The sequence below is a fragment of the Mobula birostris genome, chromosome 27, assembly GCF_030028105.1.
Source record: "Mobula birostris isolate sMobBir1 chromosome 27, sMobBir1.hap1, whole genome shotgun sequence".
NCBI lineage: Eukaryota > Metazoa > Chordata > Chondrichthyes > Myliobatiformes > Myliobatidae > Mobula > Mobula birostris.
Window position 1 is genome coordinate 3,221,690 of NC_092396.1, and position 25,085 is coordinate 3,246,774.

The window sequence follows — 25,085 nt, forward strand, 5'->3', positions numbered from 1 at the left end:
GACTAATCAACAACCAACACAACCTAAGGATTTGCTGTGGTAATCCACAAGTGATGCTACACTTTCCTACATAACATGGCCACAATGTTCAACAGAACAACACAAGCAACAACAACAGCAAAACAAACCCACTCTCCACCCACAAACACAGATGGGCTTCCAAGCTAGGACAAGCCACCTCCGGACCTTCAGACCGGGTCCTGGAATCTCATTCGTCAGGCCTCCAATCCCCGGGCTAACTGACCTGAGGGCTTCAACCCACGGGACTGGCCAATGGAATAAAACTTTAAAGCATATGTCATAGATAATAGATTTGTTTGACTTTTACTCTGCTCTCGAATAGATCTGAAGGGTCTCATGGGGCTATTTGAAGACATTATTATCCTTTCATAGTGAAGTGTATGTGTTTATCAAATACTGCTTTAGAAATTCATCTCCAGCACTTCCTGGAGTATTCTACTTCCTCTTCTTAAACCCATCACCCCTACTGGGGCACAGGCCACCGATAGCATCTTGCCAGGGTCCTCTATCCTGGGCTAAGCTTTCACTTCGTCTTCAGATGTAGTGTATTCTTCCTCTCCCAGGATTTTGGAGGTTCTGTTGTCGTTTCTGTGACTCCGGGTTTTTACGGGATGGGGTTGCTAGCCCCAGGACCGACCGTCCTCCTTTCGCAGCCGGGGTCAGGACCGTACATGGCAAAGTCCGTCTTCTACACCTCTCTATCTCTCCTTTGTCCATTACACCACTGGCATTTAGGGCAGCAATGAAGGTCTTCCATCTCTGGCGGTGTTCACGGCTTCCTTCATCGTGCCAGTAACTTCCTCTCGGGTTTCACTACTGTCAGCCATTCAAATCCCGGGGTGGAGACTCAGGAATACTGTCACACACAGGTGTAGAAGGTTCTTCATGGCTGTTTCCGTGCAGTTAGGTCTGAGCTGAACCCCTGAACCTGAAGGACTGGGGGACCCTCTAAGTTCGGTTTCTACCCTTTCACCTGTTGGGCATGGCTGACTCTCCCAAGAGCCAAAGCCTAAAGCCCTGACTCCAGCCAATGTAGCTGTCCAGGTCACTGAGGCAAGCAAGCCTCCAAACTACAACAAGGTTGTGGCACTCCTGGAGGGCTCTACAACCAGTACCAATTTAAGTTGCTTACTCAACCATTGTTGCTGATGAAGTGATAGTGAAAAGAGCTGTGATGGAGATATTTTTGTCCTGTACAAATATTTTTGGGTTTTCAATTTCCCTCTCCTTTGTTACCCACAGGGAGAGCTCATCAAGTACTCAGAAGACCCCAGACAGTGGTCACATATCACAGGAACCAAAATCTGAAAACTCATCCAATCAGAGTTCTCCCGAGATGCCCACCACAAAGAACAGGTATGTGCATTTCCTTTAGATATATCACAGAATTTGTCAGCTACTAAAGAGTGTTCTCTCCATCGGTGAAATCACGACATGAGGTCGCTCTATAAATCGAAGCCAAAATCACAGAAGTTCAAAACTGGGCCAAAGTTCAAAGCAAATTTATTATCAAAGTATGTATTTTATATTACAGCTTGATATTTATCTCCTTACAGGCAGCCACAAAACAAAGAAACACAATAGAATCCACTTAAAAAAGTCCATCAAACACCCAATGTGCAGAAAAAAAACTGTGCAAACAACAAAAGCAGGCAAACAACCAAAGTTCTCAAAAGTTTCATGAAACTTTCAGTTCACTTCCCATTGTTTATTTAATTGTTTTTTTGGCAACTGAAATCGCTGTTCCTTCCAAACACTTGGGAAATTAATTTTTATGTGGGAAACCTTCCTTTCGCCTATTCCTCTGCCCTTTTTTAAATTTGTCTGTCTTTTAATTCAGTCTTTCTTTTTCCCTCTTTATTTCACCTTCAGTAGACTTTTCCACACTGAACGCACTAGTTTTACCTGCATTGTAAATCAGACCCAGGTTCCTGAAGTATATCATAGCTGGGGGTGTTGAGATGATAAGCTCCCATTACCTATTAAATGCTCCCAATGGCATTTGTCTCAAATAGCCCAGTCCACCCCCTGGGTTTCATGTGTGGAGTAGCTATTAACCATTTCAGCTGACAGGACAAGAGACAAAGGCAGGTTACTGGCGCCTTAAAACCAGTCGCTTCAGGCAGGTGAGGTTCATCAGCCATGTTTGGCAGCTCATCTAGGAGAAGGAAAACTCTGATCTCAAACCTCCGCTGCCTTGGGGAAGGCTTCGGAAATAAAAGCCAAGGAAAAATCCAGACCTGGAGTCCCTAAGGTAGTCCTACTTTGAGTTCAACACTGACTGGCAACTCCTGCAACGCCACTGCTGCCAAACTGTATCTGTTGTTCCTGTGGATTCATCAACTGTGCGGCGAGGGGGAGCCTGCTGTATGGGCACCAGCTTGCTCTCCATATCGTACTGCCCAGGCTTGTGTATCATGTGAACAGCCAATATGGAAAATCCATGGTTCTGAGGACCTCAAATCAGACCCAGTGAGAGTTTAATTCCCACAGACAGAACGATATCTGGTGGCATGCACTGTGCCTGTGTCACATCTGTGGACTGAGAAAAGATCAAGTCTACCAATACTTGGAGCATATTCAGTTCAGTATTTCAAGGTCGACAAATATTGATGTGGAAAACATACTTTGCATATTGTGTTCAGTTCTGTTGAAGGGTCTCAGCCCCAAATGTTGACAGCTTATTCCTCTCTATAGATGCTGCCTGACTGCTGAGTTCCTCCAGCATTTTGTGTGTGTTACTCTAGTCTGACCACACCTGGTATTGTGTTCATTTGTGCTCGCCTTATTATATGAAGGATGTGGAAGCTTTAGAGAGGGTGCAGAGGAGATTTACCAGGATGCTGCCTGGATTAGAGAGAGTGCAGAGGAGATTTACCAGGATGCTGCCTGGATTAGAGAGAGTGCAGAGGAGATTTACCAGGATGCTGCCTGGATTAGAGAGAGTGCAGAGGAGATTTACCAGGATGCTGCCTGGATTAGAGAGAGTGCAGAGGAGATTTACCAGGATGCTGCCTGGATTAGAGAGAGTGCAGAGGAGATTTACCAGGACGCTGCCTGGATTAGAGAGAGTGCAGAGGAGATTTACCAGGACGCTGCCTGGATTAGAGAGAGTGCAGAGGAGATTTACCAGGACGCTGCCTGGATTAGAGAGTATGTTTTATGAGAACAAGTTGAGTGAGCTAGGGCTTTTCTCTTTGGAGTGAAGGAGGATGAGAGGTGACTTGAAAGAAGTGTACAAGATGATAAGAGGCATAGATCATTTAGACAACCAAAGACTTTTTACTAGGGCAGAAATGGCTAAAATACGAGGGGACATAATTTCAAGGTGATCGGAAAAAAGTATAGGGGGACATCAGAGCTAAGTTCTTTACACACAGAGTAGTGGGTGAGTGGAACACATGACTAAGTGCTAGAGACAGATACAATAGCAGCATGTGAGAAAGGCAGATGGATGATAGAAAAATGGCGGGCTATGTAGGAGGGAAGGGTTACAAGGTTAGCACAACATAATGGGCCGAAAGGCCTGTACTGTGCTCTGCTGTTGTATGTTCTGTGTTCCATGTGCAGAGGTACAGTGAAAAGCTAATATCAGGGTACATAATTTTAAGTATAGAAGGATGTCAGAGGTAAATTCTTTACACAGAGAGTGGTGAGTGTATGGAATGTGCTGGCAGGAGGTGTTAGAGGCAGATACATTAGGGTATTTAACAGGCTCTTAGGTAGACAGATGGATGATAGAAAAATGGAGGGCTATGTGGGAGGGAAGAGTCAGATTGATGTTAGAGTAGGTAAAAAGGTCAGCACAACATCATGAGCCGAAGGGCCTGTGATTTCTATTTTCTATGTTCTGCATTAAACTTTGATCTTATCGCGTGGAACCTGAGCACACCAAAAGCACTCAGATACGTAGCTGAGGGCAAACGACTTTAGAAGGTGTGGGGAGCCAACTAACAGAAGTGTACGTTTCTCTTTGCTTACAGAGTAGTACTAAACCAGAAGGGCCTGTGTGAAGGCGTTCAGGATCTCTCTCGCTCATCGTCGAATGCCAGTAGCTTTGCCAGTGTCGTAGAGGAAAACGAAGCCCTTGAGGACTATGATACCGGAATGGTAACCAACTTAGCAACGTACATAGGGATTTTTGTTCCACAAAAGGGTCACGTGATCCTGTAGTAGTTTCTGCCCTGGGGGTGTTAGTCAGCATCTTTTTCCTCGTATCTGTTCCCTGTCCCAGACTTTCCCTTCCCGTATCCATTCCCTCTCCCAGACTTTCCCTTCCCGTATCCATTCCCTGTCCCAGACTTTCCCTTCCCATATCCATTCCCTCTCCCAGACTTTCCCTTCCCGTATCTGTTCCCTCTCCCAGACTTTTCCTTCCCGTATCCATTCTCTGTCCTAGACTTTCCCTTCCCGTATCTGTTCCCTCTCCCAGACTTTCCCTTCCCGTATCCATTCCCTGTCCCAGACTTTCCCTTCCCGTATCCGTTCCCTGTCCCAGACTTTCCCTTCCCGTATCCATTCCCTGTCCCAGACTTTCCCTTCCCGTATCCGTTCCCTGTTCCAGACTTTCCCTTCCCATATCCATTCCCTCTCCCAGACTTTCCCTTCCCGTATCCATTCCCTGTCCCAGACTTTCCCTTCCCATATCCATTCCCTCTCCCAGGCTTTCCCTTCCCGTATCCGTTCCCTCTCCCAGACTTTCCCTTCCCGTATCCGTTCCCTGTCCCAGACTTTCCCTTTTCTTCAAATGCATTCCTTGTCCCAGACTTTCCCTTCCCATATCTGTTCCCTGTTCCAGACTTTCCCTTCCCGTATCCGTTCCCTGTCCCAGATTTTCCCTTCCCGTATCCGTTCCCTGCCCCAGGCTTTCCCTTCCCATATCCGTTTCCTGTCCCAGGCCTTCTCTTCCCGTATCCGTTCCCTGTCCCAGACTTTCCCTTCCCATATCCATTCCCTCTCCCAGGCTTTCCCTTCCTGTATCCGTTCCCTCTCCCAGACTTTCCCTTCCCGTATCCGTTCCCTGTCCCAGACTGCCCCTTTTCTTCAAATGCATTCCTTGTCCCAGACTTTCCCTTCCCATATCTGTTCCCTGTTCCAGACTTTCCCTTCCCGTATCCGTTCCCTGTCCCAGATTTTCCCTTCCCGTATCCGTTCCCTGTCCCAGGCTTTCCCTTCCCATATCCGTTTCCTGTCCCAGGCCTTCTCTTCCCGTATCCGTTCCCTGCCCCAGACTTTCCCTTCCCGTATCTATTCCCTGTCCCCGATTTTCTCTTTTCCTCATATCCTTCCCTCTCCCAGACTTCCCCTTTTCCATTCAGAAATCTGATGACGGAGGGGAAGAAGCTGTTCCTAAAATGTTGAGTGTGTGTCTTCAGGCTCCTGTACCTCCTCCCTGCTGGTAGCAATGAGAAGAGGGCACAACCTGGGTGATGTGCATCCTGTAATGATGGCAAGGCTGGTGCCCATGAGCTGGCTGTGGGTACAACCTTCTCCGTTTTTTTCTGTCAAATTCCCCAGCTGCCATGGAAATAGAACTTGTGTTAGTCCACCCTCTGGATTAACCATAACCAGAAGACCATGAGGTATATGAGTAGAGTTGGGCCATTTGGCCCATTGAGTCTGCTCCTCCACTTCATCATTAAAACTCCAGTGACAATACCACAATGCCTTTAACGCACTATTAAAATTAATTAGCATTTTGTTTACATGTGTGAATATTTTGCTTCTGTTCTCTCCAGCAAAGATTCTGCTCCAACCAGAAGTCAACCTGCCCTTTCCTTTTGTCCTTGCAGGACAGTCTATCCTCCAACACGTCCCAGAAACGGAATTCCTTCACCTACAGCACATGGCTGGAAGACAGCGCCAGTAACATCAATGCACACAGCACCGGGAGCTCGACAAGTGAGTTCAGACAGCTTCCCGTCCCCTACGCATCTCTACAATTGCGTCCATTAGTCATCTATCAGCTTTCCTTGGCACCTGTAAAAAACCATGAGAAAACTGCTCTTCATCTTTGTAACCCACACAAAATTCTGTAGAAACTCAGCAGGTCAGGCAGCACTGATGGAGGGGAATTAACTGTCAATGATTCCTCTCCATAGATGCTACCTGACCTGCTGAGCTCCTCCAGCATTTTAGGCCATAACACCTCGGAGAAGAATTAGGCCATTCGGCCCATCGAGTCTGCTCTGCCATTCCATCATGGCTATCTATTATCCCTCTCAATCCCAGCCTCCTGCCCTCTCCCCATAAATTTTGACACCCTTACTAATCAAGAATATATCACCTTCTGCTTTAAATGTACCCAGTCACTTGGCCACTACAGCCTCTGTGGCAAGGAATTCCACATGTTTCCACCCTCGGCTAAAGAAATTTTCCCTCATCTCTGTTCAAAATGGATGCCCCTCTATTCTGAGGTGGTGCCACCTAGGCCTAGACTCCCCCACTATAGGCAACATCCTCTCCATATCCACTCTCCCAGATCTTTCAATATTCAATAGGTTTCAGTGAGATTCCCTCTCGTTAATCTAAACGCCAGCAAGTGCAGGCTGAAAGCCATCAAACACCCTGGTGTGTTAACCCTTTCATTCCCGGAATCATTCACATGAGCTTCCTCTGGACCCTTTCCAATACCAGCACATCTTTTCTTAGAAAAGATGACCAAACCTGCTCACAATATTCCAAGTGCTGTCTGACCAAATAGTTACAAAGTCTTATCATTACATCCTTGCTTTTATATTCTAGTCCTCTCAAAATGAATGCTAACATTGTATTTGCCATCCTCACCTCTGACTCAAACTGAAAATTAACCTGAATGATACCCTGCACATGAACTCCCGAGTCCCTGTGCACCTCTGATTACTGAATATTTTCTCCTTGTTACACCTCAACTCATCCCACTGACTTCAATTTTGCCCTATCATCTGCCTGTCCTTCCTCACAGTCCCATTACACACTGTTTCTGCATGTGTACCAAATGTCCCATCCTCAGTCCTATCACTCTGGTTCCCAGCCCCCTGCCAACTTAGTTTAAACCCTCTCCAACAGCTCTAGCAAACCTGCCCACAAGGATATTGGTCCCCTCAGGTTCAAGTGTAACCTGTGCTTTTTGTACAGCTCATACCTTCCCCGGAAGAGATCCCAGTGATCCAGAAATCTGAAACTTTATTCCCTGCACCAGTTGCTCAGCCACACATTCATCTAACAAATCATCCTTTTCTTACCGTCACTGGCACGTGGCACAGGCAGCTATCCAGAGATTACTATCCTGGAGGTCCTGCTCTTCAGCTTTCTCCCCAACTCACTATATTCTCTCCTTGTATTTGTATGAGTGGCTCTGGATTTCCAGCATCTGCAGAATCTCTTGTGTTTGTAATATTCGGACTGAAAGTTTTAGAACTTCAACAATATTTGGATATGTCAAAGAACTGAAGTATTCTGGCAGATCTGCTGCAGAATAACACACAAGGCAGCCTCACTGGTGAATATCTGTTGGGAAACTAAACCAGATTGACAATAGTTCAAGACACCAAAGTCTGCAGATGCTTGAATATTGAGTTTAAAAAAAAACAAATTGCTGGAGGATCTCAGTGAGTCAGGCTGGATCTGTGGAAGGAAATAAACAGTCAGTATTTCAGGACAACATGCTTAAAGCATATTTTCCACCATAGACGCTGCCTGACCTGCTGAGTTCCTCCAGCATTTTATGTGTGTTACTCTGGATTTCCAGCACCTCTTGTGTTTATGTTCTGTTGATCTCCATCCTCTGTAGAACACTATGGCAGAGTGCAGACCCTACAGCCTACGATGTCCCGACCTTTGAACCCGTTCGGCACGGTAGCGTCGTGGATAACGTAATCGCTTTACAGCGCCAACCTTTTAACCTAGTCCAAGATGCAAGGGTTCCTTCGACTTCCTCCCACACCCCAGTGTCGTGCGGGTTCGGTTGTCACTTGGTCTCTGTGACTAGTCCCTGTTTTTGCTGCGAGGTTGAATCTGGTGTGGAGTTACCAGACCCTTCAGCCCCCAAGGTTGTGCCAACATTCAATCTACCCTGACATCAATCTAACCCTTTTCTCTCACATAATCCTCAATTTTTGTATCATCCATGTGCCTAACTAAGCATCTCTTAAGTGTCTCTAATATTTCTGCCTCTACCACCACTATGTTCCATGCACCCACCACTGTGTAAAAAAAACACACAACCCTTACCTCTGATATCCCTCCTATACTTCCCTCCAATCACCTTAAAATTATAACCCCTCATTATTGGTCATTTATGCCCTGGGAAAAGGGTGCTGGCTGTCCACTTATCATCAAGTAAATCTCTGCCATTGTCCGAATTATCCCTTTCTCAGTCCGGCGACAGAGCCACCAACTGTTTCTCCTTCCTGGTATCTGCTATTTACTGGGAGATAAAGAATCCTCAAATCTTACTGAGCCTCTTGGTCTTGGGCACTGGGATCACTTTGGTAGCTTTAGGGTCTTCCCTCTTGACCCACGTTTTAGAACATTGAACAGTGCAGTAGAGGCCCACAATGTTGTGCTAACCTTTTAGCCTAGAGCTAAGATTAATCTAACCTTTCCCTCCTACATAGCCCTCCATTTTTCAATCATTCATGAGCCTATTAAAGAGTTTCTTGAACGCCCACATCTCCTGCCTCTATTACCACCCCGGTAAGGTGTTCCACACCCTCCACTCTCTGTGTGAAAAGCCTGTGTCTGACATCCACCCTATGCTTTCCTCCAATCACCCTACGTTTATTCTTTTAGACTTGGTCTCACATGAACTACCCTCTGCCAATTCCCCTGTGTCTGTAGGTGGTCCTCGTCCTCTCGTCCTAGACCCTAGCAAGAGCGGTGATTTACCCCGGCCTGAGATCAAAATTAAACTTGAAAAATCTGAACCACAGAAATTCTCTCAGGTAAACAGACATATTCCCTGTGTGTTCATGGTTTAAATTCTTCAGTGTTCACATTCTGCTTCCTGCATGCTTGTTGTGTGGAGGTTTGCTGCCTACCATGGCCTGCTCAACACACACAAAATGGTGGAGGAACTCTGGAGGTCAGGCAGCATCAACGGAAATGAACAAACAGTCTCAGGTTGGAGGAGCAACACCTCCTATTCTGGTTGGGTAGCCTCCGACCTGATGACTTGTACATTGATTTCTCCAACTTCTGGTATTTTCTTTACCCTCCCCCTTCCCTCCTGTTCATTTCCCCACTCTGGCCACTTACATCTTCTCCTCACCTCCCCCAGTCCCCCTCCTCTTTCCCTTTCTCCCATGGTCCACTCTCTTCCTCCTATCAGATTTTTTCTTCTTCAGCCCTTTTCCACCTTCCAGCTTCCAGCTTTTCATTTCATCTCTCCCCCCCCCACTTCCTCTCCCAGCTAGCTTCACGCTTCACCTTCTAGTTTGTTCTCCTTCCCCTCCCCCACCTTCGTATCCTGGCACCTTTCCCCGTCCTTTCCAGACCCAATGAAGAGTTTTGGACTGAAACGTTGGTTCTTTATTCATGTCCATAGATGCTGCCTGACCTGCTGAGTTCCCCAGCATTTTGTGTGTGTGTGTTGCTTTGGATTTCCAGCATCTGCAGAATCTCTTGTGTTTATGGTCTGTTCAAAATTGTTTAAGCTTTCATTTTACTTCATAATTTCCAGTGATTATCCTCGCTGTTGGTTTGTTTGTTAATGGAAATGGTAAATATTACCCTTCCAGTCTAGCAGACATCTAGATTGGAAACGGTTCTGCCATTAATTTCACCAGGCATCATTCAGACTTCCTCCCTACAAATAACGGCTGAAGATCTCTCAAAAATTAGACCTTATGTTTTCTAAAAGCTCGCATACTTCTCCTGTCCAGAATTGTTGATCGTTTCCTCAACTCAACCTCAGAAAATAGAGGAAAACTGAAGAGAATTTCCAGTCCAATATGAATGTAAGGGCATCTGTAGGGGACTGCAGAGGACTGAGATATTTGGGTAGTCTTTAGACTATAGATGCGGAGATGGTTTATTATAGTCACACATACTGAGGTACAATGAAGAGCTTGGCTTGCATACTGTTCATACAGATCAAGGTTCAAGGAACAAATTTAAAAGTAAATTTTATTATCAAAATACATATATGGCCTGAGATTAATTTTCTTGTGGACACACTCAATAAATCTATAGAATAATAACCACAACAGAACCACCGTGCATTCAACTAGTGTGCAGAAGGCAACAAACTGTGCAAATACCAAAAGAAAGAATAATAATAAATAAATTCACAATAAATACTTGAGAACATGAAATGAAGAGTCCTTGAAAGTGTGCCCATTAGTTGTGGGACCATTTCAATGATGGGGCAAGTGGAGCTGAGTGAAGTTACCCCCTTTGGTTCAAGAACCTGATGGTGGAGAGGTAATAACTAGTAGTTCAACTGTAAAGAAGGTGGGAGAGTAGAAACCTGATTGGATGAGGACTAACCAATCAGGAGGGACAGACAACGGGCCTATAAATACAACTAGACTGGATGTGCCCGGGCATCATCCTTGATGAAGAAGGCAGAGTTTGTCATCAAAACGTCAGTTATAATTGATACCCGTACCCAGCTAGAAACCCGAGAGGAGTTTATTGTGCTGAACGGTGTCCACGACTCTCTGGAATGTGTTGTCACAGGCAGAGCAGCTGCCATACCAAGCCACGAAGCATCTAGATATGATGCTTTCTGTTGTGCGTCAATAAAAATTGGTGAGGGTCAACAGGACATGCCAAATTTCTTTAGCCTCCTAAGGAAGTAGAACCATTGGAGAGCTTTCTTGGTCTTAGAACCTATGTGGTTAGACCAGGACAGGCTGCTGGTGAATTCCACTCGTAGGAACTTGAAACTGTCGAAACTGTCGACCCTCTCAACCTCAGCACCATGACTGAAGGCAGCATGGTCTCCACCTTTGATTCTAAGAGCCTCAGGAAGAAGCATTTCCATTCCTATTGGGCACTTTCTGTGAGACACACCACCCATTGTAAATGAAGGACTCTAGGAGATCATCTCAATGCAGAGATAGGTGATCACAGGAAGATTGCCTGATTTAAGCCAGCCGACAATATTAAAGAGACGACCAGAAGTATCTTCAGATGCACAAAGTGTGAAAGAGAGGTGAGTGTGTATATCAGACCACTGGAAAGTGATGCTGGAAAGGTAGTAATGGGGGACAATGAAATGGCAGGCAAGCTGAGTAAGTATTTTGCATCAGTCTCCACATTAGCAGTATGGTTGACGTTCCAGGTGTCAGGGATCATAAAGTGTGTGAAGTTTCCAATACTAGAGAAAATTTTCTTGAGAAACTGAGGGGTCTGAAGGTAGGTAAGTCACCTGGACCAGATGGTGTACACCCCAGGGTTCTGAACGAGGCGGCTGAAGAGATTGTGGAGGCATTAGTACTGATCTTTCAAGAATCACTAGATTCTGGAATGGTTCCAGAAGACCGAAAAATTGCAAATGTCACTCCACTCTTCAAGAAGGGAGAGAGGCAGAAGAAAGGAAACTATAGGCCAGCTAGTCTGACCTCAGTGGTTGGGAAGATGTTGGAATTGATTATTAAGGATGAGGTCTCAGGGTACTTGGAGACACATGATAAAATAGGCCGTAGTCAGCATGGTTTCCTCTCGAGAAAATCTTGCCTGACAAATCTGGTGGAACTTTTTGACAAAATAACAAACAGGATAGACAAAGGAGAATCGGTTAATGTTGTATACTTGGATTTTCAGAAGACCTTTAACAAGGTGGCACACATGAGGCTGCTTCACAAGCTACAAGCCCATGGTATTTTGGGAAAGATTCTAGCATGGATAAAGCAGTGGCTGATTGGCAGGAGGCAAAGAATGGGAATAAAGGGAGTCTTTTCTGGTTGGTTGCTGGTGACTAGTGGTCCACAGAGGTCTGTGTTGGGACGGATTCTTTTTACATTATGTGTCAGTGATTTAGATAATGGAATAAATGGCTTTGTTTCTAAAGTTTGCAGACAACATGAAGATAGGTGAAGGGGCAGATAGTTTTGAGGAAGTAGCAAGGCTACAAAAGGGCTTAGATTAGGAGAATGGGCAAAGAAATGGCAGATGGAATATAGTATTAGGAAATGTATGGCCATGCACTTTGGTAGAAGAAATGAAAGGGTTGACCATTTTCTAAATACAGAGAACATACAAAAAACTAAGATGCAAAGGGACTTGGGATTTGCTGGTTGAGTCTATGGTGAGGAAGCAAATGCAATGTTAGCATTCATTTCAAGAGGACTAGAATATAAAAGCAAGGATGTAATGTTGAGGTTTTATAAAGCACTGGTGAGGCCTCCCTTGGAGTACTGTGAGCAGATTTGGGCCACTTATCTTAGAGGGGATGTGCTGAAATTGGAGTGGGTTCAAAGGAGGTTCACAAAAATGATTCCCGGATTGAATGGCTTCCCATATAAAGAGTGTTTGATGGCTCTGGGCCTGTATTCACTGGAATTCAGAAGAATGATGGGTGACCCCATTGAAAACTATCAAATGGTGAAAGGCTTTGATTAAGTGGATGTGGAGATGATGTTTCCTATGGTGGGAAAGTCTAAGACCAGAGGACATTGCCTCAGAATAGAGGGACATCTTATTAGAATGGAGATGAGGAGGAATTTCTTTAGCCAGAGAGTGGTGAATCTGTGGAATTCTTTGCTACAGGCAGCAGTGGAGGCCAAGTCTTTATGTATATTTAGGGCAGAGGTTGATAGATTCTTGATTGGTCAGGGTGTAAAGGGACACAGGGAAAGGGCAGGAGATTTGGGATGAAAGGAAAATTGGATCAGCCATGATGGAATGATGGAGCAGACTTGATGGGCCAAAAGGCCTAATTCTGCTCCTATATCTTATGGTCTTGTGGTCTTATTTAAAACACTCGGCCTGAAACGTTGATTGTACCTCTTCCTATAGATGCTGCCTGGCCTGCTGTGTTCACCAGCATTTTTTTGTGTGTGTTGCTTGAATTTCCAGCATCTGCAGATTTCCTCTTGTTTGTGTAATACACATAAATTGCTGGAGGAACCTAGCAGGTCTTCAGGTGCCACGTTAGAGTAGCGGTTAGCATTGCTATTGCAGTTCGGGGTGTCGGAGCTCAAAGTTCATGAGCGTATGGGTTTCCCCCAGGTGCTCCGATTTCCTCCCATAGTCCAAAGACACACTGGTTAGTAAGTTGGTTGGCTATGGTAAATTGCCCTGTGACTAGGCTGGGGTTAAATCAGTGGGTTTCTCACTGGGGCAGATAGGCCAGCCCACACTGTATCTCTAAAATAAAAACCAAAACTAATTTTTTTAAAGGGTCGGGCAGCATCTGTGAGAAGGAATAAAGAATCAGGTTTTTGGGCCATGACCTTTCATCAGGACAGTCCTTCATCAACACTGCCTCATTCTTTTGATTGACTGTAAATGAACGAAACCAGTGCAGATAATGGACTGCTTTCATACAATGCTTTCGAAGATTGCATCCTCCAAATTTTCATTTTCATTGTAACATTTGAGACGATTGTCAATACCTTCAAATTCTTTCAAAGTTGCTAACTTGTTGAAATAGTGAAACTCTTTCATTTTAGCTCCCGGCCATTTCTGGCATCTCCAAACCTGAATTCATGAAACCACAGTGAGCAAAGCAGTTCAGAATTGTCATAGTGCTTATTTCTCTCCAACAATCAGTGACAAAAATCATTGCTTTTTGAACACAAACAGCACTAAATGACTCTATTTTAAAACTGTTCACTCGAAGCACAGTGTAGTGTCTAACGGCCACACAAGTGCACATGACTGACGCTAGTTAGAAACTTTTCGGCAACAGTCTCCTGTCGCAATTAAGCAGCATAGTGTCCCAAACAAATGAAGTGAATCCCAGCTATTTTTTAGATTAGCTTTTGTTCTTTAAGATTTGTCCCAAAACTTAACTGCCCTGATTAAACCGATGGCCCAAATAACTAGAATCCATAGTGTATACAAGTATTTAACATCTAGTTCTCTGGAATTCTTAGCAGAGGCACAACTTGCCTTCGTTAGCCGAGGCGCTGAGTTCAAACGTCAGGAAGTTATGTTGCAGCTTTAGGCTGTGTCTGGAGTATTGCATAGAGTTCTGGTCACCCCGTTATAGGAAGGACGTCAAGAGTTTGGTAGGGTGCAGAAGAGGTTTACCAGGATGTTGCCTGGATTACAGGGCATGTGCTGTGACGAGAGGTTGGACAAACTTTTATTTTCTCTGGGCGGAGGCTGAAGGCAGATCTAACAGAGGTTCATAAGATTATGAGAGGCATAGATGGAGAAGACAGAGAGAATCTCTCTCACAGGGTTGAAATGTCTAATACTAGAGGACGTGCAGTGAAGGTGAGAGGGGATAATTTCAAAAGAGATGTGAGGGCAAGTTTTCATCACAGTGAGTGCTGCGTGCCTGGAATGCGCTGCCGGGGTGCTGATAGAGGCTGATACATGGGGGATTTTTGAGAGATGTTTAGATAGGCACGTGAATGTGAGGAAAATGGGAGAATATGGACATTGTGGAGGCAGAAGGCATTAGTTTAGTTGTTTCAGCACAACATTGTGAGCTGAAGGGCCTGGTCCTGTACTGTTCTGCTTTATTATCAATTGTACCTTTAAATTTCATACAAACTATTTTGCATGTAATTAGAAGCAACCACTTGTTCTGTTTCGAAGGACTATGACCATTTCATCCTCTGCTTTCTGAGAGTAGATCAGTTGTGAAGCACTTACTATATCTTTCTACTGGAAATATGGCTCAAGACCATAAGGTATAGGAACAGAATGAGGCCATTCAGCCTATCAAGTCTGCTCTACTATTCCATCATGGCTGATTTATTATCCCTCTCATTCCCATTTTCCTGCCTTCTCTCTGTAACCTTTGACACCCTTACTAAACCTATCAACCTCCACTTTAAAAATACTCAATGACTTAGGTTTCACAAATTTCTATGGCAATGAATTCCACAGATTCGCCATACCATAGCTAAAGAAATTCCTCCTCAAATCTATTCTAAATGGATCTCCCTCTATTCTGAGGCTGTGCCCTCTGATCCTAGACTCCCCTATGATAGCAAACATCCTCTCCACATCCACTCTGGCACATTGTAAAGCTTCACGTTTGTTAAAGTTACCTTGCCTTTTAAAGCACAAGTCCAAGCAAGCCTAGGATCATTTGTATTGATCGTAATCTGATCTCTCTAAGCAAGTATTTCCATTGTACTGTGCTGGCTAGTTGGTTTTCACCTCAGACGTGATGTGAATGAAAAGCACTGACGTCTGTGATGGAGGATTCATACACTCAGCTCACACTGTGTTGGAAATAACAGTTCAATCAGCTCTGAATGGTTGAGAATCTATTTTGTGGAGTGTAGGAAAATGAGGCGTAACCTTATCATGTGCCATGTCATATGACATCATCATTATGTGCCGTGTCACATGACATCATCATGTGTGTGTCATATGACATGGGTGTTCATGGTCTTTCCATGACTATGATCAGTCTCGGCAATTTGTTCCTACAGAAGTGGTTTGCCATTGCCTTCTTTTTGGCAGTGTCTCTACAAAACAGGTGACCCCAGCCATTATCAATACTTTTCAGAGATTGTCTGCCTGGTGTCAGTGGTCGCATTACCTGGACTTGTGATATGCACCAACTGCTCATACGACCATCCACCGCCTGCCCCCATGGCCTCACATGATACTGATGGGGGGCTAAGCAGGTGCTTGCTCTAGGGTGACTGCAGGCCAGCGGAGGGAAGGAGCGCCTTACAGCTCCTTTGGTAGAGACACACCTCCATCCCCCAACCCTGGGTGACCTTACAGGGGTGTATAAAATCATGAGAAGCTTAGGCAGGGTGAATGCACTCGCAACGTCCTGGGAATCAATAACTCTAGAGTACAGGTTTAAGGGCAGAGGGCAGAGACTTAATAGGAGGTCGATCTATGCCTCTTATCATCTTGGACTGTACATTGCTGGCAAGTTCCCTCTGATCCTCCTCTACTCTAAAGAGAAAGGGCCAAGCTCAGGCAACCTATCCTTGTAAGACACTCTCTCTAATCCAGGCAGCATCCTGGTAAATGTCCTCTGCACCCTCTCGAAAGCTTCCGTTAGTCTTGCGAGACCATGGATCTGTGCCTGGAAAGTCTTCACTCTGGGCAAGGTTCTATGGAAGACCAGCAGTTGCCCATGCTGCAAGTCTCCCCTCTCCACGACACCAATGTTGTCCAAGGGAAGGGCATTAGGACCCATACAGCTTGGCACCAGTGTCGTCGCAGAGCAATGTGTGATTAAGTGCCTTGTTCAAGGACACAACACGCTCCCTCAGCTGGGGCTCAAACTCACGACCTTCAGGTCGCTAGTCCAATGCCTTAACCACTTGGCCACGTGCCCAAGTGGTTAAAGCTTCTATGTCCTTCCGATAACAAGGTAATAATTAAAGAATCAGTACTTCATAATCCACTGAATCGTGACCTGCTGGCACAGTCGCTGCTCGATCCAATCCATTTCAGTTTTCATCTTTCAGCCAGACTCGCCACCATTCATGTGTACTCTCGTGTCCATCGGTTTCATGTTTACCTGCGTGGAAGGTGATATTGGTAGGTGTTTGTCATTGTACATTGACGTTGCATGATCACTTGTAAAGACCTTGGGAACTGGACTGGAAAGCTGCTTTTAGACTAAAATTAGTTGTATTTCAATGTAACTTTCTTGCAGCAAGATCCGGAGAAGTATTGAAGCGATTTAATCGAGAGGTAAGTTTGAAACAGGTATAGATTACTTTTTCAAATTCTGAAGCTTTGTAAATTGACATGTATAATGTTTCTTGTTTGTGTGCTTGCTCTTGTCTGTCCAAAGTGCTTTGTGATGTCTGTATTGGCAATGGGGCTGTCTGTCGTGACCGTGCCAGATCTTGGCGAGTGCAGTAGGTCAGGAGCCCCCAACCTTTTATTATGCCATTGGCCCCAGGTTGGGAACCCCTGCTTTAGGAGAATCAGAATCTGGTTTCATATTGCTGGCATGTGTGTGAAATCTGTTGTTTTGTGGCAATGCACAATAATAAAAATACTATAAGTTAAAATAAGAAATATATATATAAATAAGTAGTGCAAGGGGAGAGCAAATAAAATAGAGCTGGTGCTCATGGGTTCATTGTTCATTCAGAAATCTCATGGTGGTGGGGAAGAAGCTGTTCCTGAAACACTTGGTGCGTGTCTTCAGGCTCCTGTACCTCCTCTGTGAGCTCTGAAAGTACTCACTGGAGTTCAGAAGAATGAGGGAGATTTTATTGAAACCGATTGAACTTTGGAAGGTCGAGACAGAGTGGATGTGGAGAGTCCTATAGTGGGGGAGTCTAGGATCAGAATGCACAGCCTCAGAATAGAGGGACATCCGTTTAGACGAGAAGGAATTTCTTTTTGATCGAGGCACGACTGCGCAGGCGCATGGACGTCAGCGAGTTAGACCAGCGGGAGGAGTTTAAAAAGAAGACAGCTTTATAGAGCACGCGCGAGAGTAGAGGGGGACAGAGTAGGAGAGTTTTGGCGATGACGGGTCGAGGCGAGGTAAGTTACTGTGAAGAATAGGAATAGGAAGCATGTCTGTGAGGCCGGTGTTCTGTTCTGCATGTCAGATGTGGGATGTCCGGGAGACTGCCAGCCTCCTGGACGGTCACATCTGTGCCAGGTGCATCCAGCTGCAGCTCCTTAGAGAGCTGGAGATGCAGCTCGATGACCTTTGTCCGGTCAGGGAAAGTGAGGAGGTGACAGAGAGAGCTGTGTAGGGACGGAATTCGTATTCTGAAGACGGAAAGAACAACCAGAAGACAGAAGAGAGCCAGGAGAAATGTAGCCATGGTTGCCAACACTACCACATATACATGTCCCACCTGCAATAGAGCTTGTGGGTCCAGGATAGGACTGTACAGTCATCAAAGATCTCACCATTAAAGGAGTGGACGTCGTCACTGGATTTCGATGGACAACCAAAGAGAGAGAGATAGGCAAGTAGTCACACCGGGGCCTCGGGAAACAGAGAAGTGGGTAACAGTCAGGAGAGAGAAGGGCAAGAGTCAGATACCAGAGAGTACCCCTGTGGCTGTCCCCCGTAACAATCAGTACTCCTGTTTGAGCACTGTTGAGCAGGGAATTGCCTACCTGGGGGAAGCAACAGTGGCTACGCCTCTGGCACAGAGTCTGGCCCCATGGCTCAGAAGGGTAGGAAAAGGAAGAAGGCGGCAGTGATAGGGGACTCTATAGTCAGGGGGTCAGACAGGCGATTCTGTGGACACAGCCAGGGACGGGCTGTTTCTGACCGTGTCTACAATATCCTGAAGTGGGAAGGAGAACAGCCAGAGGTCATGGTACATATTGGTACCAATGACATAGGTGGGAAAAGGGAGGAGGTCCTGAAAACAGACTACAGGGAGTTGGCAAAGAACCTGAGAAGCAGGAACACAAAGGTAGTAATCTCGGGATTACTGCCTGTGCCACGTGACAGTGAGTATAGGAATAGAGTGAGGTGGAGGATAAATGCGTGGCTGAGGGATTGGAGCAGGGGACAGGGATTCAGATTTCTGGATCATTGGGACCTCTTTTGGACCAGGCGTGACCTGTACAAAAAAGACAGGTTGCATTTGAATCTGAGGGGGAACAATATCCTGGCAGGGAGGTTTTCTAAGGCTATTGGAGAGAGTTTAAACTAGAATTGCTGGGCAGTGGGAACCAAACTGAAGAGATGGAGGAAGGAGCGGTTGGCTCACAAATTGAGAAAGCTTGCTGGCAGTGTGAGAGGGAGGATAGGCAGGTAATAGTGAAGGGATGTGCTTGAACTGATGGCTTGAGATGTGTCTATTTTAATGCAAGGAGTATTATCAACAAAGCGGATGAACTTAGAGTGTGGATCAGTACTTGGAGCTATGATGTTGTGGCCATTACAGAGATGTGGATGACTCAGGGGCAGCATTGGCCACTTCAAGTGCCAGACTTTAGATGTTTCAGAAAGGACAGGGAGGGAGGCAAACGAGGTGGGGGCGTGGCACTGCTGATCAGAGATAGTGTCACAGCTGCAGAAAAGGAGAAAGACGGAGGAATTGTCTACGGAGTCTCTGGATGGAAGTTAGAAACAGGAGAGGGTCAATAACTCTACTGGGTGTTTTTTATAGACCACCCAATAGTAATAGGGACATAGAGGAACAGACAGGGAGACAGATTCTGGAAAGGTGTAATAATCACAAGGTTGATTTTTAATTTCCCCAATAATGATTGGTATCCTCCTAGACTAGAGCAAGGGGTTTAGATGGGGTGGAGTTTGTTAGGTGTGTTCAGGAAGGTTTCTTGACACAGTATGTAGATAAGCCTACAAGAGGAGAGGCTGTACTTGATCTGATATTGGGAAATGAACCTGTTCAGGTGTCAGATCTCTGGGAGAGCATTTTGGAGATAGTGATCACAATTCTATATCCTTTACCATAGCATTGGAGAGGGATAGGAACAGACAAGTTAGGAAAGCGTTCAATTGGAGTAAGGGGAAATAAGAAGCTATCAGGCAGGAACTTGGAAGCATAAATTGGGAGCAGATGTTCTCAGGGGAGTGTACGGCAGAAATGTGGCAAATGTTCATGGGATATTTGCGTGGCGTTCTGCATAGGTACATTCCAATGAGACAGGGAAAGGATGGTAGGGTACAGGAATCGTGATGTACAAAGGCTGTTGTAAATCTAGTCAAGAAGAAAAGAAAGGCTTACAAAAGGTTCAAAAAACTAGGTAATGATAGAGATCTAGAAAATTATAAGGCTAGCAGGAAGAATCTTGAGAATGAAATTAGGAGAGTCAGAAGGGGCCATGAGAAGGCCTTGGCGGACAGGATTAAGGAAAACCCCAAGGCATTCTACAAGTATGTGAAGAGCAAGAGGATAAGACGTGAGTAGGACCAATCAAGTCTGACAGTGGAAAAGTGTGTATGGAACCAGAGGAGGTAGCAGAGGTACTTAATACAACATAGAATAGTACAGCACAGTACAGGCCCTTCGGCCCACAATGTTGTGCCGACCCTTAAACCCTGCCTACCATATACTTGTGAATACTTTGCTTCAGTATTCACTATGGAAAAGGATTGTGGCGATTGTAGGGATGACTTACAGCGGACTGAAAAGCTGGAGTATATAGACGTTAAGAAAGAGGATGTGCTGGAGCTTTTGGAAAACATCAAGTTGGATAAGTCACTGGGACCAGACAAAATATACCCCAGACTATTGTGGGAAGTGAGGGAGGAGATTGCTGAGCCTCTGGCGATGATCTTTGCATCATCAATGGGGGCAGGAGAGGTTCCAGAGGATTGGAACATTGCAGATGTTGATCCCTTATTCAAGAAAGGGAGTAGAGATAGCCCAGGAAATTATAGACCAGTGAGTCTTACTTCAGTGGTTGGTATGTTGATGAGAAGGATCCTGAGAGGCAGGATTTATGAACATTTAGAAGGCATAATGTGATTAGGAATAGTCAGCGTGGGGCTGGCTGGTGGCACAATGATGTCAGCGCCGGACTCTGGAACGGAGGTTCCTGGGTTCGAACCCAGTCGGGTCCGCTCTCGAGTACGCTTTCTATCCGTGCTGGGTTGAGTGTGGAGATCGCAACTCGACCTCGTAAAATAAAGGGAAAAATACCGCAAAATGTCTCTGTGAGGAGTGGTGCGCCACACGGTCTCTCTCTCTCGCTCCATGCCTTGTAAAGGCATGAAAAAGACATGTCTCACCAACATCACACACGCACATGCCAAAAAAAAAGAAATAGTCAGTATGGCTTTGTCAAAGACAGGTCGTGCCTTCCGAGCCTGATTGAATTTTTGAGGATGTGACTAAACACATTGATGAGGGTAGAGCAGTAGACGTAGTGTATATGGGTTTCAGCAAGGCATTTGATAAGGTACCCCATGCAAGGCTTATTGAGAAAGTAAGGAGACATGGGATCCAAGGGGACATTGCTTTGTGGATCCGGAACTGGCTTGCTCACAGAAGGCAAAGAGTGGTTGTGGACCGGTCATACTCTACATGGAGGTCGGTGACCAGTGGTGTGCCTCAGGGATCTGTTCTGGGACCCCTTCTCTTTGTGATTTTTATAAATGACCTGGATGAGGAATTGGAGGGATGGGTTAGTAAATTTGTTGATGACATTAAGGTTGGGGGTGTTGTGGATAGTGTGGAGGGCTGTCAGAGGTTGCAGCGGGACGTTGATAGGATGCAAAACTGGGCTGAGAAGTGGCAGACGGAGTTCAACCCAGGTAAGTGTGAGGTGGTTCATTTTGGTAGGTCAAATATGATGGCAGAATATTGTGTTCATGGTAAGACTCTTGGCCGTGTGGAGGATCAGAGGGATCTTGGGGTCCGAGTCCATAGGACACTCAAAGCTGCTGCGCAGGTTGACTGGGTGGTTAAGAAAGCATACGGTGTATTGGCCTTCATAATCGTGGGATTGAGTTCAAGAGCCGAGAGGTAATGTTACAGCTATATAGGACAGGACCCTGGAAGACCCCACTTGGAGTACCGTGCTCAGTTCTGGTCACCTCACTACAGGAAGGATGTGGAAACTATAGAAAGGGTGCAGAGGAGATTTACAAGGATGTTGTCTGGATTGGGGAGCAGGCCTTATGAGAATAGGTTGAGTGAACTTGGCCTTTTCTCCTTGGAGTGGCTTTTTCCCAGGGCTGAAATGGCTAGCATGAGGGGGCACAGTTTTAAGGTGTTTGGAAGTAGGTACAGAGGAGATGTCAGGGTAAGTTTTTTTACGCAGAGAATGGTGAGTGTGTGGAATGGGCTGCCGGTGATGGTGGTGGAGGCAGATACAATAGGGTTTTTTAAGAGACTCCTGGACAGGTACATGGAGCTTAGAAAAATAGAGGGCTATGGGTAACCCTAGGTAATTTCTAAAGTAAGTACATGTTCGGCACAGCATTGTGGGCCAAAAGGCCTGTATTGTGCTGTAGGTTTTCTATGTTTAGCCAGAGGATGATGAATCTGTGAAATTGATTGCCATAGATGGTTGTGGAGACTAAGTCATTGGGTATGATTAAAGTGGAGGTTGATAGGTTCTTGATTAGTCAGGGTGTCAAAGGCTACAGGGAGAAGGCAGGAGAATGGAGTTGAGAGGGATAATAAATCAGCCATGATGGAATACTGGAGCAGACTCGATGGGCCAGATGGTTTAATTCTGCTCCCATGTATTATAGTCTCACAGAGTTAATTCTAAATTAATCCTGAACGGCCAGTTTTTTTTATGTTCCATTATCTCAGACAATAATTACAACACTGCAGGCTTCTGTGACTATCGATATCCTTCCAGAGCACTGAGTGATAAAAGAAATATTATGAAATATTCAGACTCATGAATGATTCCTTATTCATTAACAGGGAGATACTCAATAATTAAAACCTACAATGAATATTTTGACTTCAATGAATAATTAAAGTGCATTACTTGAACACCAGAGACTCTGCAGATGCTGGAAATTCAGAGCAACACACACAAAATGCTGGAGGAACTCAGCAGGTCAGGCAGCATCTATGGAAATGAATAAACAGTCGATGTTTCAGACTGAGACCCTTCATCAGGACTGGAAAGGAAGGGGGAGAGAGCCGGAATCAGAAGAGGGGAGGGAAAGGAGGACAAGCTGGAAGGTGATAGGTGAAGCCAGGTGGGTGGAGAAAAAAGAATTTGAATTACAACTGGTTTAGACTTGTTTCATATTTTCTAGTGTTTTTCCAGTGATATTTCAGAACAATTTCTGTGAAAGGAAATTGCATTGTGCTAAAAACATTTTTGACAAGTTTTACAGCTTACACATTCCACCACGTTTCCATGCCTGGATTAGTGCTGAGGTGAGACTGACGGGGATGATATTATGGCTTCCCAGGAAACCATTTTTAAGCCTGCCTGAGGTAGAAAGAACATACAGTCCTGATGAAGGGTCTCAGCCCGAAATATCAACTCCTCTCCAGAGATGCCGCCTGACCTGACTTCTTCCAGCATTTTGTGTGTGTTGCTCTGGATTTCCAGCATTTGCAGTCTCTTGTGTTCATAGAACTTTACAGCACATTACCAGTCCTTCAGCCCACAATGTTCTGGCAACCTTTTAACATACTGTCTGGTCAATGTAACGCTTCCCTTCCTTGTAGTCTCCATTTTTTCTATCATCCATGTGCTTAGCTAAGAGTCTCTTAAATGTCCCTAATGTTACTGCCTCTACCACAACCAAGCTGTGCATTCCACACACCCAGCGTTCTCTGTGTAAGAAACTTGCCTCTGACAAACCTCCTGTTTGTTCCTCCAATCAGCCTAAAACGATGCCCCTCCTATCAGCCATTTCCGCCCTGGGGAATGGTCTCTGGCTGTCCACTCGACAGAAGGACCACTGAATCCCCTCTGGTGCAAGAGACACATCAGAAGCAGTCGGCCCACAAGAATGTCAGTGTAACCCGTCAATAAACAAAGAGGTGCTCCAATACATGCGGGCATAATGTTAAGGTGATTGGAGGGAATATAGGGGGATATCAGAGGTGTGTAGGCTTTTTACGCAGAGAGCGGTGGGTGTGTGAAGCATGCAGCCAGGGGTGGCAGATTTATGAGAGGCATTTAGATTCTTAGATAGGTATGTGGGTGATAGAAAACTGGAGGGAAGGGTTAGTTTGATCAGGTGGCAGTGGAGGCCAGGTCTCTGGGTACAGTTATGGTGGAGGTTGACAGCTTCTTGCTTAGTCGGGGAATGAAAGGTTACGGCGAGAAGGCAGGAGAATGGGGTTGAGAGGGATAGGGATCAGCCATGATGAGATGGTGGAGCAGACTCGAAGGGCCGAATGGCCTCATTCTCTTCCTACCTCTTATGGTCTAAGAGTAGGTTAAAAGGTCGGCCCACAGAGCCTGTGATGTGACGTTATATTCTACAGGTTGGTGCCGATGAAGGGTGTGGGCCTGCTCACTCTTTCCATAGATGCTACCTGACCCACAGGGTTCCTCCAGCATTTTGTGTGTGTTGTTGTGCTCCACGGCAGGGGCTCCCGACCTCATGAACTGAAACCATTAAGCAGGGGGTTCGTGGACTCCAGGTTGGGCAGCCCTGTTCTACAGTATATTCTCATACTTCATGTGCACTCAGTTTGCATAATGCAACTTAGAGGTTTAACATCTTCAAATTTGTTTCTTTCATTTTTGTAGAGTCACCAAAAGAGAAGTAAGTTAGTGGAGCTGAGGAGAAGTCGAATGTTTGCCAGTAGTGACGACGTCGCCTCGCTCTCTAAAGGAAGCCATCGGAAATCTGGATTGTAAATTGGAGAGATCATTCAAAATTTACAAATATATTGTCAGACCGCATTGCACTTTGATTGTTGGAGATTTGGTTCCACTGCCTCCGTGTAGAAACTGTCTGTGGTTATCAGTGTCTCGTGTAGCTGTGCTAATATTGTCACTGGATGAAGTCTAAAAGCACAAACGGTGAAATCAGTGAAGCGCTGTCGAAACCTTTAAAACACTGCGTTAGGCTATATTTATGGAAATGGTCCCCGTGTTTGGGTTATTGTTGCTAAAACTGCTGAATTAAATATGTAAATAGGCTTTTGTAAATAATGCAGATAATTAAAAACCATAAATGTCACAACCAAAATTGTCCACATGGTTTCTCTGTTATGTTTCAGGGCAGCGAGAGGTGATTGGACAAGAGGTGATTGGAGGTTTCAGGACAGCGTAAGGTGATTGGGCGAGAGGTGATTGGCTGTATCAGGGCAGTGTAAGGTGATTGGACGAAAGTACAGGCGGGGTGTCAGATATAGGTTTTTCCACACAGAGTGGTGGATGGGTGGAATTCCCTGCCAAGGGTGGTGGCAGAGGAATTAGGGACATTTAAAAAACTCTTAGATAGGCACATGGAGTCAGAAAAATTAGGGGTGGGGGGGGGGGAGAATCTCATTGAAACATACCAAATATTGAATATGGATTGAATTTCCTATGGTGGGGAAGTCTGGGACCAGAGGGCACGACCTCAGATTTGAGGGATG

The 25,085-nt window shown here is 45.4% G+C and overlaps 1 protein-coding gene across 17 annotated transcripts in view; it reads left to right on the forward strand.

Annotated features, from left to right (window-relative positions):
- rap1gapa (RAP1 GTPase activating protein a) overlaps positions 1 to 24,685 on the forward strand; it is a 459,159-nt gene extending 434,474 nt beyond the window's left edge. For 15 of the 17 annotated variants that reach the window (XM_072244711.1, XM_072244715.1, XM_072244703.1 and 12 more), the window contains 5 exons: positions 1,264 to 1,377; positions 4,005 to 4,131; positions 5,814 to 5,922; positions 8,842 to 8,945; positions 24,250 to 24,685. In XM_072244711.1, the coding sequence (XP_072100812.1) occupies positions 1,264 to 1,377; positions 4,005 to 4,131; positions 5,814 to 5,922; positions 8,842 to 8,945; positions 24,250 to 24,360 (565 nt within the window). In that variant the 3' untranslated portion in view covers positions 24,361 to 24,685. Of the gene's footprint in view, positions 1 to 1,263; positions 1,378 to 4,004; positions 4,132 to 5,813; positions 5,923 to 8,841; positions 8,946 to 16,762; positions 16,801 to 24,249 lie in introns of all 17 variants that reach the window. The other 2 variants (XM_072244707.1, XM_072244714.1) reach the window with 2 other exon arrangements.
- The last annotated feature ends 400 nt before the right edge of the window (positions 24,686 to 25,085 follow it).